Raw genomic sequence first — 12598 nt, 5'->3', positions numbered from 1 at the left:
AAGCAGGAAAAGCATGTGATGGGGAGTGAGTGGGGGGCAGTGGCACTTTAACAACATCTGTACTTTTGTATTTCTTTAAGGAAATGTTGAAGCAAACATGGCAAAATGTTACTAATTGTTAAAGCTGGGTGGAGGTTAAAAAGACATTTATTATATTATTTTCTGTCTTTAGGTATAGCTCAAATATTTCATAATTTAAACATGTCACACAGAAAAGATCTAGCCATATATGTGGTATGCCCATTTTAAAAGGCCTATCCTATAGAATATGTGTAGAAACTTAAAAAGGAGATCTTTGTTTATAATGGCAAAAAAATTGCAAACAAAATCAGTAAAACAAATTGCAGTGTAGCCGTACAATGAAATGTCATTAAATCATAAATAAATGATAGCTCAGAAGTCTGATTACTGATTTAGAAAGATGTTAACAGCATATTGTGGGGGGGCAGGCTAGAAAATTACAGGTTCTCAATGAAGCCCTTAAATGGTTAAAGCGACTTTCTCCTTTATGCACAAACAGGTCAAAGTTCTGTTAAGCCATCTGCTATGCTTTAATCTCTTATTAACTAGCTTCCATGGAAAGACATTAACCACAAGGAGCCTAATAACAAAAAGTACAACAGATTAATTCTAGCTATATGGAACAGTTGCATTCAAAACCAAAAACAATTATTTCCCAGTGTTGCTGTCAACAATTCTCACCTTTCCAGATGAGATCAATTCCGTTCTACTACACCTAGTCAGAGCTAGAAGAATAGGGTACATTGTTGATCATATATACAAAAGAACCAAGTAAAATATAATAAATAATACACAAAATAAATTAAATTGGATATTGTAAATAATGAAACCCAAAGCTATATGACATACTTTTAAGAGGAAAAAGCAGAAGCAAGACATTACTGAAGGAATTTGAGAGCGAATTAAACATTGTGTCCTACTACATTTACACCCTCTGATAAACTGAAAACTGACTTGGGTGCACTAAAACTTGTATTCCATATTTTGCTAATTAAAAGTTGCCCCAAAGTTCTAAGAATCATAATGGATCCTATTTTATAAAAGCTACAGTAGCATACATTAAAGAATGGGGAGTTAGGACTCTTAGGGAAAATATTTCCATTATTACTCCTTTACTGTGAAAATATTTCATGTGTTCTTTATGCTTTGATGAAACATTTTTGAGACTGTTAAGACCAAAAGATATAAACTGTATTTATTGTGTAAAAATTAAGGATAGTGCAAGCTATACAACAGTAGTTGGATACAAGGTGTAATAAACCCCGTCTTCCAGAAGAGCTGATTTTGAATTCAATCACCCTTTAAGAGAAGACATCCCAGCTCGCATAATTTCATCAACCAGGAGGATGTTAGAAGCAATCACTGTGCTAAGGAAAAGGAGGAGAGGGTGAGTAAAGCCTACTAACCCCGCCCTTATCTTTGCCCCCTGCAATCTTCAACTATAAAGGGCACTTTGTTCTTCAATGGTGGTGTGAGATTTTATGAGACAAAGCTATTATATATACAAACACCACCCCTTGTATTATAATTTCAACTCCTTTGCTGATGAGACAGAAGTCTGGATTTTATTCCAGCAAAGCTAAGCTTATTTTTAGCATAGCATTTCATTTTCCATACTATGCATGTACTACTACTTCAGTAAAGTTTTCTCTTTCCTTTCCCCTCAGATAAATAGTAAGATTAACCTGAAAGATCTCATCACTACAAAAAAAAAAATCAGAAAATTAGCCAGTGTGGTGGTGTGTACCTTAGTCCCAGCTACTTGGGTGGCTGAGGCAGAAGGATAGCCTGAGCCCAGGAGGTCAAGGCTGCAGTGAACTGGGATTGTGCCACTGCTCTCCAGCCTGAGCAACAGAGTGAGACCCCAACTCAAAAAAAAAAAAAAAAATAGATGAACCTTTCCTATAACTTAACACTGCCAGAACTAAAATATAAATGGAACTGTAAAATGGCAGACACTAGTCTTAATAACTGAATGCCAAGGTAGCGCGTGCTTGTAGTTCCGGCTACTTGGAAGCCTGAGACCGAAGAATCGCCAGAGCCCAGTAGGTCGACACTGGGGTGGCCGTGAGCATGCCACTGCACTCCAGCCTGGGTGATAGAGTGAGACTCCAACTCAAAAATAAATAGATTAATAAATAAATTGAATGTCATACCTTTGCATACCTGACAATTTTTCCACTATAGAGTGACAAAAATAATAGAAACATTTTAATTTTAATGTTGTCAAGTATACCTCTAAAGGTCTTTTTCTTTATGTTAATACTAACTTACCAAGAGTGAAGAAGTTGTTTTTTTACACAGTAATTATCCCAAACTCCTGCATCTGCTGCTACCATTGGCTCACCTGAAAAGTAAAAACAAACCATTTTAACATTACAGTCTTGATATGGTCTATTAATACTGTGGTATAGTCTACCAATATTTACCACACTAGCGAAATTACTTTTATCAGGATCATCAACAAACTCCATGTTGTTAAATACAATAACTGATCCTCAGGCCTCATCTATTAGCATTCAACACAGTTGATCACACACTCCTGCCTACTCCTTCTTCACGTGTCTTCCAGGACACCACAGCCCTCCTTTTCTTTCTTTTGTCCTCGTGGCTCCTTTTCTGATTACTTTGCTGTTCCTTCTCTTCTTCCCTGAGATCTTATCGTTGAGGCACCCAAAGGTTCAGTCTTAGACTCTTCTCTTTCCTCATTCCATCTTACAATCCCTAGATGATCTCGTCCAGTCGTCTGGATTTAAATCATATACATCTGATGACTCGAGTTTTTATCTCCAACCCGGACCTCTTCCTGGAGCTCCAGACTCACATATCCAACCGATTGTTTTACTTGAAAGACTACAGACACTTTCGCCTTGAATTTGACAAACCTGAATATTGATGTCCTCTCACTCACAACCTGCTCTATCTAGTCTTCTCCAATACAGTCGATGACAATTCCAACCTTCTGGCTGTTCAGTTGACTCCTCTCCAGAGTGGAAAGTAGCCAGAGGATCCTCTTAAACATAATTAGATCATGTCACACCTCTGCTCAAAATTGTTCCCTATTCCACAGCAGTAAAAGTCAGTCCTTAGATTGGTCCACATGCCCCTACATGATCTGACCTTCTATCCCCTCTCTTACCTCCTTCCTCTTCCTCAAAAAAATCACACGTGGCTTTTCCACTGGTTGTTATCTCTCCCTAGAACACTTATACCCTGTTCCCCATATGGCTAACTTCCTCACTTCCTTTGGCTTTTTTTAATAGACATCTTCTCAATGAAGCCTACCCTGACAAATCTCTTTAAGTTGCAACTCTCTTCCTACCCTCCTATACTAGCATTCATGACCATCATTATACTGTTTTATAAATAGAATTTATTACTTTCTAAAATGCTAAAGAAGCTTATGTATTAAGGTTATTGCTTAATTGACTGTCTTCTCCCACTACAACACAAGCTCACAAGAGCAAGCATTTTTGTCTGTTTTGCTCTGTGTGAATTCCAAGAGGAAAATAAGCACTTAATAACTATTTCTTAAATGAAGGAATATTTTCTTTCAAGAAGTTCAAAAGTAAACTATTCAGTCATAAAAAGGAAGAAAATAGTGTTTTTTGAAGCAACTTGTTTGGAATTAGAGAACATCACCCTTAGTGAACAGAGGAACAGAAAACCAAACATCACATGTTCTCACTTATAATTGGAAGCTAAACCAAAGATCTGTGAAGGCATACAGAATGGTATAATGGACACTGGAGACTCAGAAGGGGGAAGGTGGGCAGGGGCAGTGGAATGAAAAATCACCTATTGGATACAATGTGCACAGGTCAGGGTGGTAAGTACACAAAACCAGACTCTTCTTCACCACTATACAATGTATCTATGTAACCAAAAGCTATTTGTATCCCCTAAAGCTAAAGAAATTATTTTTTTAAAAATCATAATTAAAAAAAAAGAACGAGACCCTGGTGGGGAGGGGGATGGGAAGTAAACTAAAGGCACTCAAAACTGAAATATTAAAGTCACCCAAACCTCCATTTCTTTACTATAAGAAAATATTCCCGATGGCTGAAGAATAATCTTTTGATTAAGCAGCTAACTTTTCTTCTTGTTTTTACCTGTATCCAAATCTATGCCAACAAGTTGTTTTGATTCTAGATGCTCAGTCTGAACTTTTACTAGTGTTTCCTGTGGGTCATAACCAGAATTCTGAGCAAGAACCTTTATGAATAAAAATAACAATAAATATATATGTATAATACTTTCACATGAATGCTTGATTATCAAATATAAAAATAAGGTACTACTTTGTAGTCTTGTGAAAACACATTCATAATCAGTAATCATCTCCTTTTGAAGAATTCTACTCAATCTAAGTCAAATTATTATTTTTGTCTAATAGTTTTTATATTAACTTAAATATTTCCCGTATGCAAATCACACTAAATTCTGAGGACATTAGAGTTCATCCGTGTCCACCCCACTACATTAATTTCCCTCCTTGCAAAAGAATTTTTTCTTAACATGGAAGGAAATAGAATAGTATTTTTGTTTCAACTAGTGCCTCTAACCACATGCCCTCCAGTTTTTCCTAGGCACTTGCTAACAGAAATTAGAATATTGGAGGCAGCTGTGTGCCCCTCCTCTTCATAAGGAGAATCATGCCCTGTGGCAACAGAGATGAAGATACTTCCACTCCAAACTAGGCTCAATTCCAAGTGGTCCCAAATCACCAGCTGATAAAGATACCACCAATACATACCGGGGTTACCGGTTTCTGTCAACAACAGGATCATACTGATTTTGCTGCTTTTGGGAAGCAAAAAGTAGAAATCCAATTCACAAAGATTCCACAAACTGTGAATAATTTTAATAACAATTATCAAAGAGACTTTGCTAGTATTTTTAGTAATGTTTTAATTCATGGTAATAGCATGTTCAAAGTAGTTTTTCTGTGTCTCTAGGTGGTTCACAACCAAATTAAGGCAAAGAGAAAGGAATAGTAGTTCTCTGTCCTTAGGTGGCCACCTAGAAAAAAAAAATCGAGTCTCTCTCCTTTTCTAGGAATTATAATGACAAATGCAAACTAGCATTTGGGAATGCTTAACAGCTTCAAGTCTTCACTTTCACAGTTTAAAATAATTACACTTTGGCTACCACCAACAAAATTAAGATCCACTCTAAAATCCAATTAAATTTTAAGTTCTAAACATTTTCATTATGATGAGTTAATCATGAATCATTTTTGACAGAAGCTTTTGGGGTTACTTTAATTTTTGGAGCTCAGAAAAGAAAGCAAGGAAGTAATTTGACTATTTCACAAACCTCCTACAAGGATTCTAGGCTGTTATCCCAAAAGTCTTCCTGCTTTAGTTGTAAAATATCTAAGAGAAAACTGTATGAGGAAATGCAAATAAATACCAGTTGTTATGTGGGCATAAGGATAGTTGTACCTTGGGAATAATGAGTAAGGCATCAGCAAAAGCTTGGACTCCAAGACGAGCTCTTCCTTTTACATTGTGCTTGTACATAACAAGAGCTTCAGATATTGCCACTTCAACTGCACCAGCCCCTGGAACCACACAACCTATTGGAGGGAAAAAATACTTGGTAAGACATGCCATACAGGGTGAAAATGAAACAACAGAGAAAAAAGCAATTAGCTAGTCAAGTGTGTTCTATTGTCTTGCCTACCTCTAAAATGTATTTAAGTATATACATAAATGAAATAAATTGCACAGCTCAGTAATTACTCGGTTGTCTTATGAAACATCCTGAGTTATATGCTATTAAATAATTAAGCACAGTATAGATAACTGGCTATAAACAGCTTATTTTATTGTTTATTCTCTGGCAAATAAGAGTAGACATTTCTTTCACCTTCATCTCACTCTTCTTTGACTACATTTAAAAATATAGTTATTTGTAATTTATACTTCCAGGTAACTGATTGCACTATCTGATCTCAAAAATTTTAGGTCAAGCCGGGCTCGGTGGCTCAGCCTGTAATCCCGCGCCTTTGGGAGGCTGAGGTGAGTGGATTGCCTGAGCCCGCGGGTTCGAGACCTGCCTGGGCAACTTGGTGAGACCTCATCTCTACAATAAATCAAAAAATCAGCTGGGCGTGGTAGCACATGCCTGTAATTCCGGCTACTTGGAAGGCTGAGGCGGAAGGATTGCCGGAGCCCAGCAGGTCGAGGCTGCGGTGGCCGGGAACGGCCACTGCACTCCAGTCTGGGCGACAGAGTGAGACTCCAACTCAAAAAAAAAAAAAAAAAATTTCAGGTCAAGATAATTTGAGCCACAGTTTTTGATATGGACTTCTAGGACTCAATGAAATATCTGTTTTCCATTCTGAAACAGAACTCAAACTGCTACCTGAGAAAAAATTTAGGTGGTATTGTTATTCTAAGACAAGAGCTTTGGTTAAACACATCAATTCTCACATCAGGATATGACTTTTAAATCTTATGACTCTTATTTGAATCAGCAAACTTTCATTGGAATCACTTATCTTTAAAACAAATCAATACAAAAACAACCTCTCCTTTTATCTCACATCATTTTTTAATTACTACCCCTTTTCTCTGCTTCACTTCACAACACAACTGCTCAAAGAGTTGTTTACCTACAAGTAATTATATTCTTACCTCCCATTCACATTTTTTAAAAAGTTTTGTTAAATACAGAATACACTCAAAAGAATATTTATATGTATAAGGTATTAAAAAATGTACAAATAAATATTACACCAGTTTGAGGTAGAGAGTACTAGAACTTCTGAAAACATCCCTGATTTCATTCTCTGAGAAAACACAACCCATCAAAATTTGTGGGATGCTACTAAAGCAGTACTTAAAGGGAAATTTATAATACCAAACACCTATATTAAAAAAGAAGTTCTCAAACCAAGGTCAGCTCCCACCTTAAGAAACTAGAAAAGGAGGCTGAGCACAGTGGCTCACACCTATAATCCTAGCACTTTGGGAGGCCAAGGTGAGGGGATTGCCTGAGCCCGCGGATTCGAGAACAGTCTGGGCAACTTAGTGAGACTTCATCTTTACAATAAATCAAAAAACAAATTAGCTGGGAGTGGTAGCGCATACCTGTAGTTCCAAGTATTTAGAAGGCTGAGGCAGAAGGATCGCCTGAGCCCTGCAGGTTGATGCTGGGATGGCTGTGAGTGTGCCACTACACTCCAGCCTGGGTGATGGAGTGAGACTCCTACTCAAAAACAAACAAACAAACAAACAAAAAACCCTAAAAGGAAGAATAAAAGAAACCTAATATAAGCACAAGAAAGGAAATAATAAAGATCAAGTGGAAATTATGAGATTAAAGTGAACAAATGTCAGAAATGAAAAAAGTGATATCACTATAGATTCTACAGATATTTTAAAAATAGGCCATGCCTATAACTTTGGGAGCCTAAGACCAGAGGATTGCTTGAGTTCCAGAGTTTGAGACCAGCCTAGGCAACATAGCAAGACCCTGTCTTACAAAAAAATCACAAAATTAACTGGGCATGGTGACGCACATCTGTAGTCCCATCTACACAGGAGACTGAGGTAGAAAGATCACTTGAGTCCAGGAGGTCAAGACTGTGGTGCACTGCACTCTAGCCTGGGTGACGGAGTAAGACCCTGACTCAAAATAATAATAATAAATAAATAACACATATTAAGATCAACTTTCTGTCAATAAAGTTGAAAACTTAAATCAGAAATTGACAAACTTTCTGCAAAAGGCCAGTTAATAAATATTTCAGGCACTGTGGACCATACCATTTCTTTTACAACTATTCACCTCTGACACTGTCACACAAAAATAGTCACACATATATATAAACAAATAGGTATGGCTATGTTCCAATAAAACTTTATTTACCAAAATTAAACAGCAAACCATATTTAGCTCATAACCAGTAGTATGATGATCCTAACTTCAATGAAGGGAACAAATTCTCAAAAGACACAAATTACTAATACTCGCTTAATTAAAAAAATAGATAACCTAAATAGACTTTTATCTATTAAAGAGATTGAATTTGTTGTTAAAAGTGCCGGGTTGACCTTGAACATCCAATGCAATACTATAAGAAAATGACTGACGGTACTGGGAAACTATGGGGGGGAGGGGGATGGGATTAACAGTAGCAAATATCTGTCGGGGGATGGGAAAACACCTCTTATCAGCAGGGTGCCTGAATGAAACATAATTGTACACCTAACCCTTAACTGTACCCCACAAAACCATAATAAAAAATACTGATTAATGAAAAAAAAAAAAGTGCCAGGTTAGGATGGCTTTACTGACAAAGTCTACCAAACATTTAAGGAAGAAATAATATCAATTCTACACAACAGGTCAACACTTTCAGAAATCTGAACAGCAGAAAAGACTTTTCAACTCATTCTATGAAGACAGCATTAGTCTACAACCAAACAAGAGAAAAGCATTCTAAGAAAAAAAATATACCCACGAGTTCGAGACCCGCCTGGGCAGTGAGACCTCATCTCTACAATAAATAAAAAAATCAGTCGGGCTTGGTAGCGCATGCCTGTAATTCCGGCTACTTGGAAGGCTGAGGCGGAAGGATCGCCGGAGCCCAGCAGGTGGCCGGGAGCGGCCACTGCACTCCAGTCTGGGCGACAGAGTGAGACTCCAACTCAAAAAAAAAAAAAAAAAAAAAATCTATCTATATATATATACTGACCAGTAACCCCTATGAATATGGATGTAAAAATTCTTAACAGAATCTTGACCAATTAAGTCTAGCAATATATAAAAAGGATAATATACATAACATTATTCATAATAGCCAAAAGGTAGGTACATATAAGCAATATAATAATCAACCTTTAAAAGGAAGGAGATTCTAGCACATACTACAACATGGATGAATCTTAATTACATCATGCTAAGTGAAATAATCTGTCTACAAAAGGACAATACTGCATGATTCCACTCATATGCGATACATAGAGTACAGTAAGTCTCCTACATACAAACGAGTTCCGTTCTGAGAACTCATTCATAAGTTCAATTTATTCCTAAGTCCAACAAAGCCTGGGTACCCAACTAACACAAGTCAGCTATATAGTACTGTACATTAATTGTTTTATAATTTTCACACAATTAAATAACAGACACAAAAATGTAACATTTTTAATCTCATCGTATAGTACCTTGGAAAGTACAGTAGTATAGTACAATAGCTGGCATACAGGGACTGACATCAAGTGAACAGGCAAGAAGAGTTACTGGCTGGAGGAGGGAGAAAAGGTGAGAGATGGTAGAGCTGAAGGATCATCAACAGTGGGAGATACAGGGCAAGACGCAATTTCACTCACGCCTGACGTTGGAGACATAGGCTCTGGTTCTTTGCTAGATTCAATTCTACCTACCCTCTTGAAAAAACAATTCAGTGATGTCTAGGTAGGAGCTCTTTTTTTCTCATCACAGTTGATACAGAGCACTGGATTGCATTCTGAATGGCTGCTGCAACCTTCATGTACCTTCCGACACTTGAATCCTGTGTCTTAAAAATTAACAGTGTCGGCCATTGCTTTACTAAATTCTGGTATGGCCATGTGCTCTTTAAGGTATGGCCGCCATGTTTTCCTAGTTTTGGACCCCTCCCCTACCTCTCTCTAATTTACTCTCTAAATAAACTATATTTTCCAATTTTTTAAAAAAATAACAATGCCTCCTCAAATTAAGAAAATCTCCTTGCCATTTCCTATATTGTGAATCTCTTCAGCTCTTCAGTTACTTCTTCCTCTTGTCTCTCTTAATCCTTTCTCTGAGCCTCCAATTCTCAGGTTTATTAGTAAGCTCCTTGTGTTGCACACCAAGGAGATTGAAGTTGTCTTCTTGTAGATAGAGCTTCAGTTTCTCACTCAGGGTCACTAAGTTGCTGAAACCTCTTTGGACTCCTCATCCACCTTCTCAAATCCACGAAAATCATGAACAAACTGTGGGCAAAGGTTCTTCCAAACCCCATTCGTGATGACAGCCATAACTTCACACCAAGGAAAGTCAGTGTTTTTCACGGCCTTGTAGATATAATAACCTCTCCAATATTATCACAAGGTTGTCCCTGATTCATTGCTTGCCTTTACTGCTTGACAAAAAGTGTGACATAAATACTATTTCTTAAAAGTCAACTATAATTCCATGGTCCATACATTGGATGAAGGACATAGTATTTGGTGGCAGATGCACTACTTTGGCATTGGGATGAAAGTCATCCATGAATGGGGAATGCCCCAGAGCACTGTTGAGCTGCAAAAGAATGCTGAATGTGGCATCTTTCTATAAGCAATATCTCTCCAACTCCAGAATAAAGTGGAAAACCAGCCCTGGAAAATGGCCTGTATAACCCAGGCTTTGGGGTTACACTTCTACACAATAGAAAAAGAGCACTTGGCTATGTTCTCAAGGGCTCTTGGGTTTTCTGAATTAGATAAACTAAGAGAAGCTTCAGTTTCATATTGCCAGAAGCATTGCCACCAAACAACAGAGTTAGCCTATCTTCTGCTGTTTTATAGTCTAGCATCAACTTTCCTCCCTGCTGATGTAACTTCAGTCTGGCATCCTCTTTCAGTACAGTCCTGTCTCATTCACATTAAAAACAAGCTTGGGTAAATGTGTGTTCTCATCAATAATTTATTGAAATGCTTCAGGAAACTCTCAGGCAACTAGTATATCTGTACTCGCTGCCTTGCCTCTTACTTTTACATTGTGAAGGTTGGTTCTAGCCTTGAACCAATGAAACCAGCCATGGCTGGCATTCAAAAGATTGTCAGAGATTATTATGCACACCTATATGGAAACGAATTTGAAAACCTAAATGAAATGGAGTAGTTTCTGGCATCACACAACCTCCCAAGGTTGAAACAAGAAGAAACTGAGACCCTAAATAGACCAATAAACAACTCAGGAAACTGACTCCACCATAAGAAAACTACTACAAAAAAAGTCATGGACCAGACAGCTTTCCAGTGGAATTCTACAAAACTTACAAAGAGGAGCTGGTTTCAATCCTATTGAAAGTATTCCAGGCAATCGAGAAGACGGAACCCTTCCCAAATCATTTTATGAAGTTAACATCACAATGATAACCTAAACCAGGTAATGATCCAACAAAGAAAGAGAACTACAGGCCAATATCCCTGGTAAACATAGATGCAAAAATTCTCAACAAAATTCTAGCAATCGAATCCAACAACACATCTCAAAAATTATTCACCATGACCAAGTAGGCTTCATCCCCAGGATGTAGGACTGGATCAACATCCACAAGACCAGATATAATTAAATATTTCAACAGATGTAAAAACAAGACCAAACTGGCCAGACTCAGTGACTCAGCCTGTAATCCTGTGCCTTGGGAGGCCGAGGTGAGTGGATTGCCTGAGCACGTGGGTTCGAGACCCGCCTGGGCAACCCGCCTGGGAAGACCTCATCTCTACAATAAATCAAAAATTAACCGGGTGTGGTAGCACACGTTTGTAGTTCCAGCTACTTGGAAGACTGAGGCAGAAGGATCGCCAGAGCCCAGCAGGTCAAGGCTGCGGTGGCCGGGAGCGGCCACTGCACTCAGGTCTGGGCGACAGAGTGAGACTCCAACTCAAAAACAAAAAACAACAAGAACCATATGATTATATCATTAGACACAGAAAAAGCTTTCAACAAAATCCAGCATCTCTTCTTGATAAAAACCCTCGAACTCCTAGGCATAGAGGGAATATACCTCAAAATAGTAAGAACCATCTATGACAAACCCACAGCCAACATACTGCTAAAAAGACAGAAATTGGAAGCATTTCTACTGAAAACCACAACAAGACAAGGCTGCCCACTCTCACCCCTCCTGTTCAACAGAGTGTTGGAAGTCCTAGCTAGAGCAATCAGTCAAGAGAAGGAAATCACAGGTATCCAAATTGGAAAAGAGGAAATTAAGTTATCCCTCTTTGCTGATTATATAATCCTATACGCCTTGAAAACCCAAGAGAATCTGTCAAAAACCTCCTTGCACTGATAAAGGACTCTGGCAAAGTCTCAGTATACAAAATCAACATGCAAAAGACAGTTGCACTAACAACAAAAAGGCAGAGATCCAAATAAAAAGCACAATCTGTTTTTTTGGGTTTTTTGGGTTTTTTTAGTTGGAGTCTCACTCTGTCACCCAGACTGGAATGCAGTGACCGCTCCCGGCCACCGTAGTCTCGACCTGCTGGGCTCCAGAGATCCTTCCGCCTTAGCCTTCCAAGTAGCTGGAACTACAGACGTGCGATACCATGCCCAGCAAGTTTTTTTATTTTATTGTAGAGATGAGGTCTCGCCAAGTTGCCCAGGTGGGTCTCGAACCCATGGGCTCAGGCAATCCACTCAACCTCAGCCTCCTAAAGCACGGGATTTCAGGTTGAGCCACCGAGTCCGGCAAAAAGCACAATCTTATTCACAATAGCCACCAAAAAGTGAAATACCTCAGCATCTTCCTAACCAGAGAAGTGAAAGACTTTTACAATGAAAACTACAAAACACTGCTCAAAGAAATCAAAGACGACACAAACAA

At 38.3% G+C, this 12598-nt stretch overlaps 1 protein-coding gene across 3 annotated transcripts in view; it reads right to left on the bottom strand.

Annotated features, from left to right (window-relative positions):
* Positions 1-1190: 1190 nt before the first annotated feature.
* Positions 1191-12598, bottom strand: part of CCT6B (chaperonin containing TCP1 subunit 6B) — a 57411-nt gene continuing 46003 nt past the window's right edge. For all 3 annotated transcript variants that reach the window (XM_008057463.1, XM_008057465.1, XM_008057466.1), the window contains 4 exons: positions 5469-5602; positions 4134-4236; positions 2296-2368; positions 1191-1388 (listed from right to left, as the gene is read on the bottom strand). In XM_008057463.1, coding sequence (XP_008055654.1) covers positions 1316-1388; positions 2296-2368; positions 4134-4236; positions 5469-5602 — 383 coding nt within the window. In that variant the 3' untranslated portion in view covers positions 1191-1315. The remainder of the gene's footprint in view (positions 1389-2295; positions 2369-4133; positions 4237-5468; positions 5603-12598) is intronic.

The sequence above is a fragment of the Carlito syrichta genome, unplaced genomic scaffold (genome assembly GCF_000164805.1).
Source record: "Carlito syrichta isolate Samal-C Ts95f unplaced genomic scaffold, Tarsius_syrichta-2.0.1 Scaffold303021, whole genome shotgun sequence".
NCBI classification, from domain to species: Eukaryota; Metazoa; Chordata; class Mammalia; order Primates; family Tarsiidae; genus Carlito; species Carlito syrichta.
This window is presented reverse-complemented; position numbering and strand designations above follow the sequence as displayed.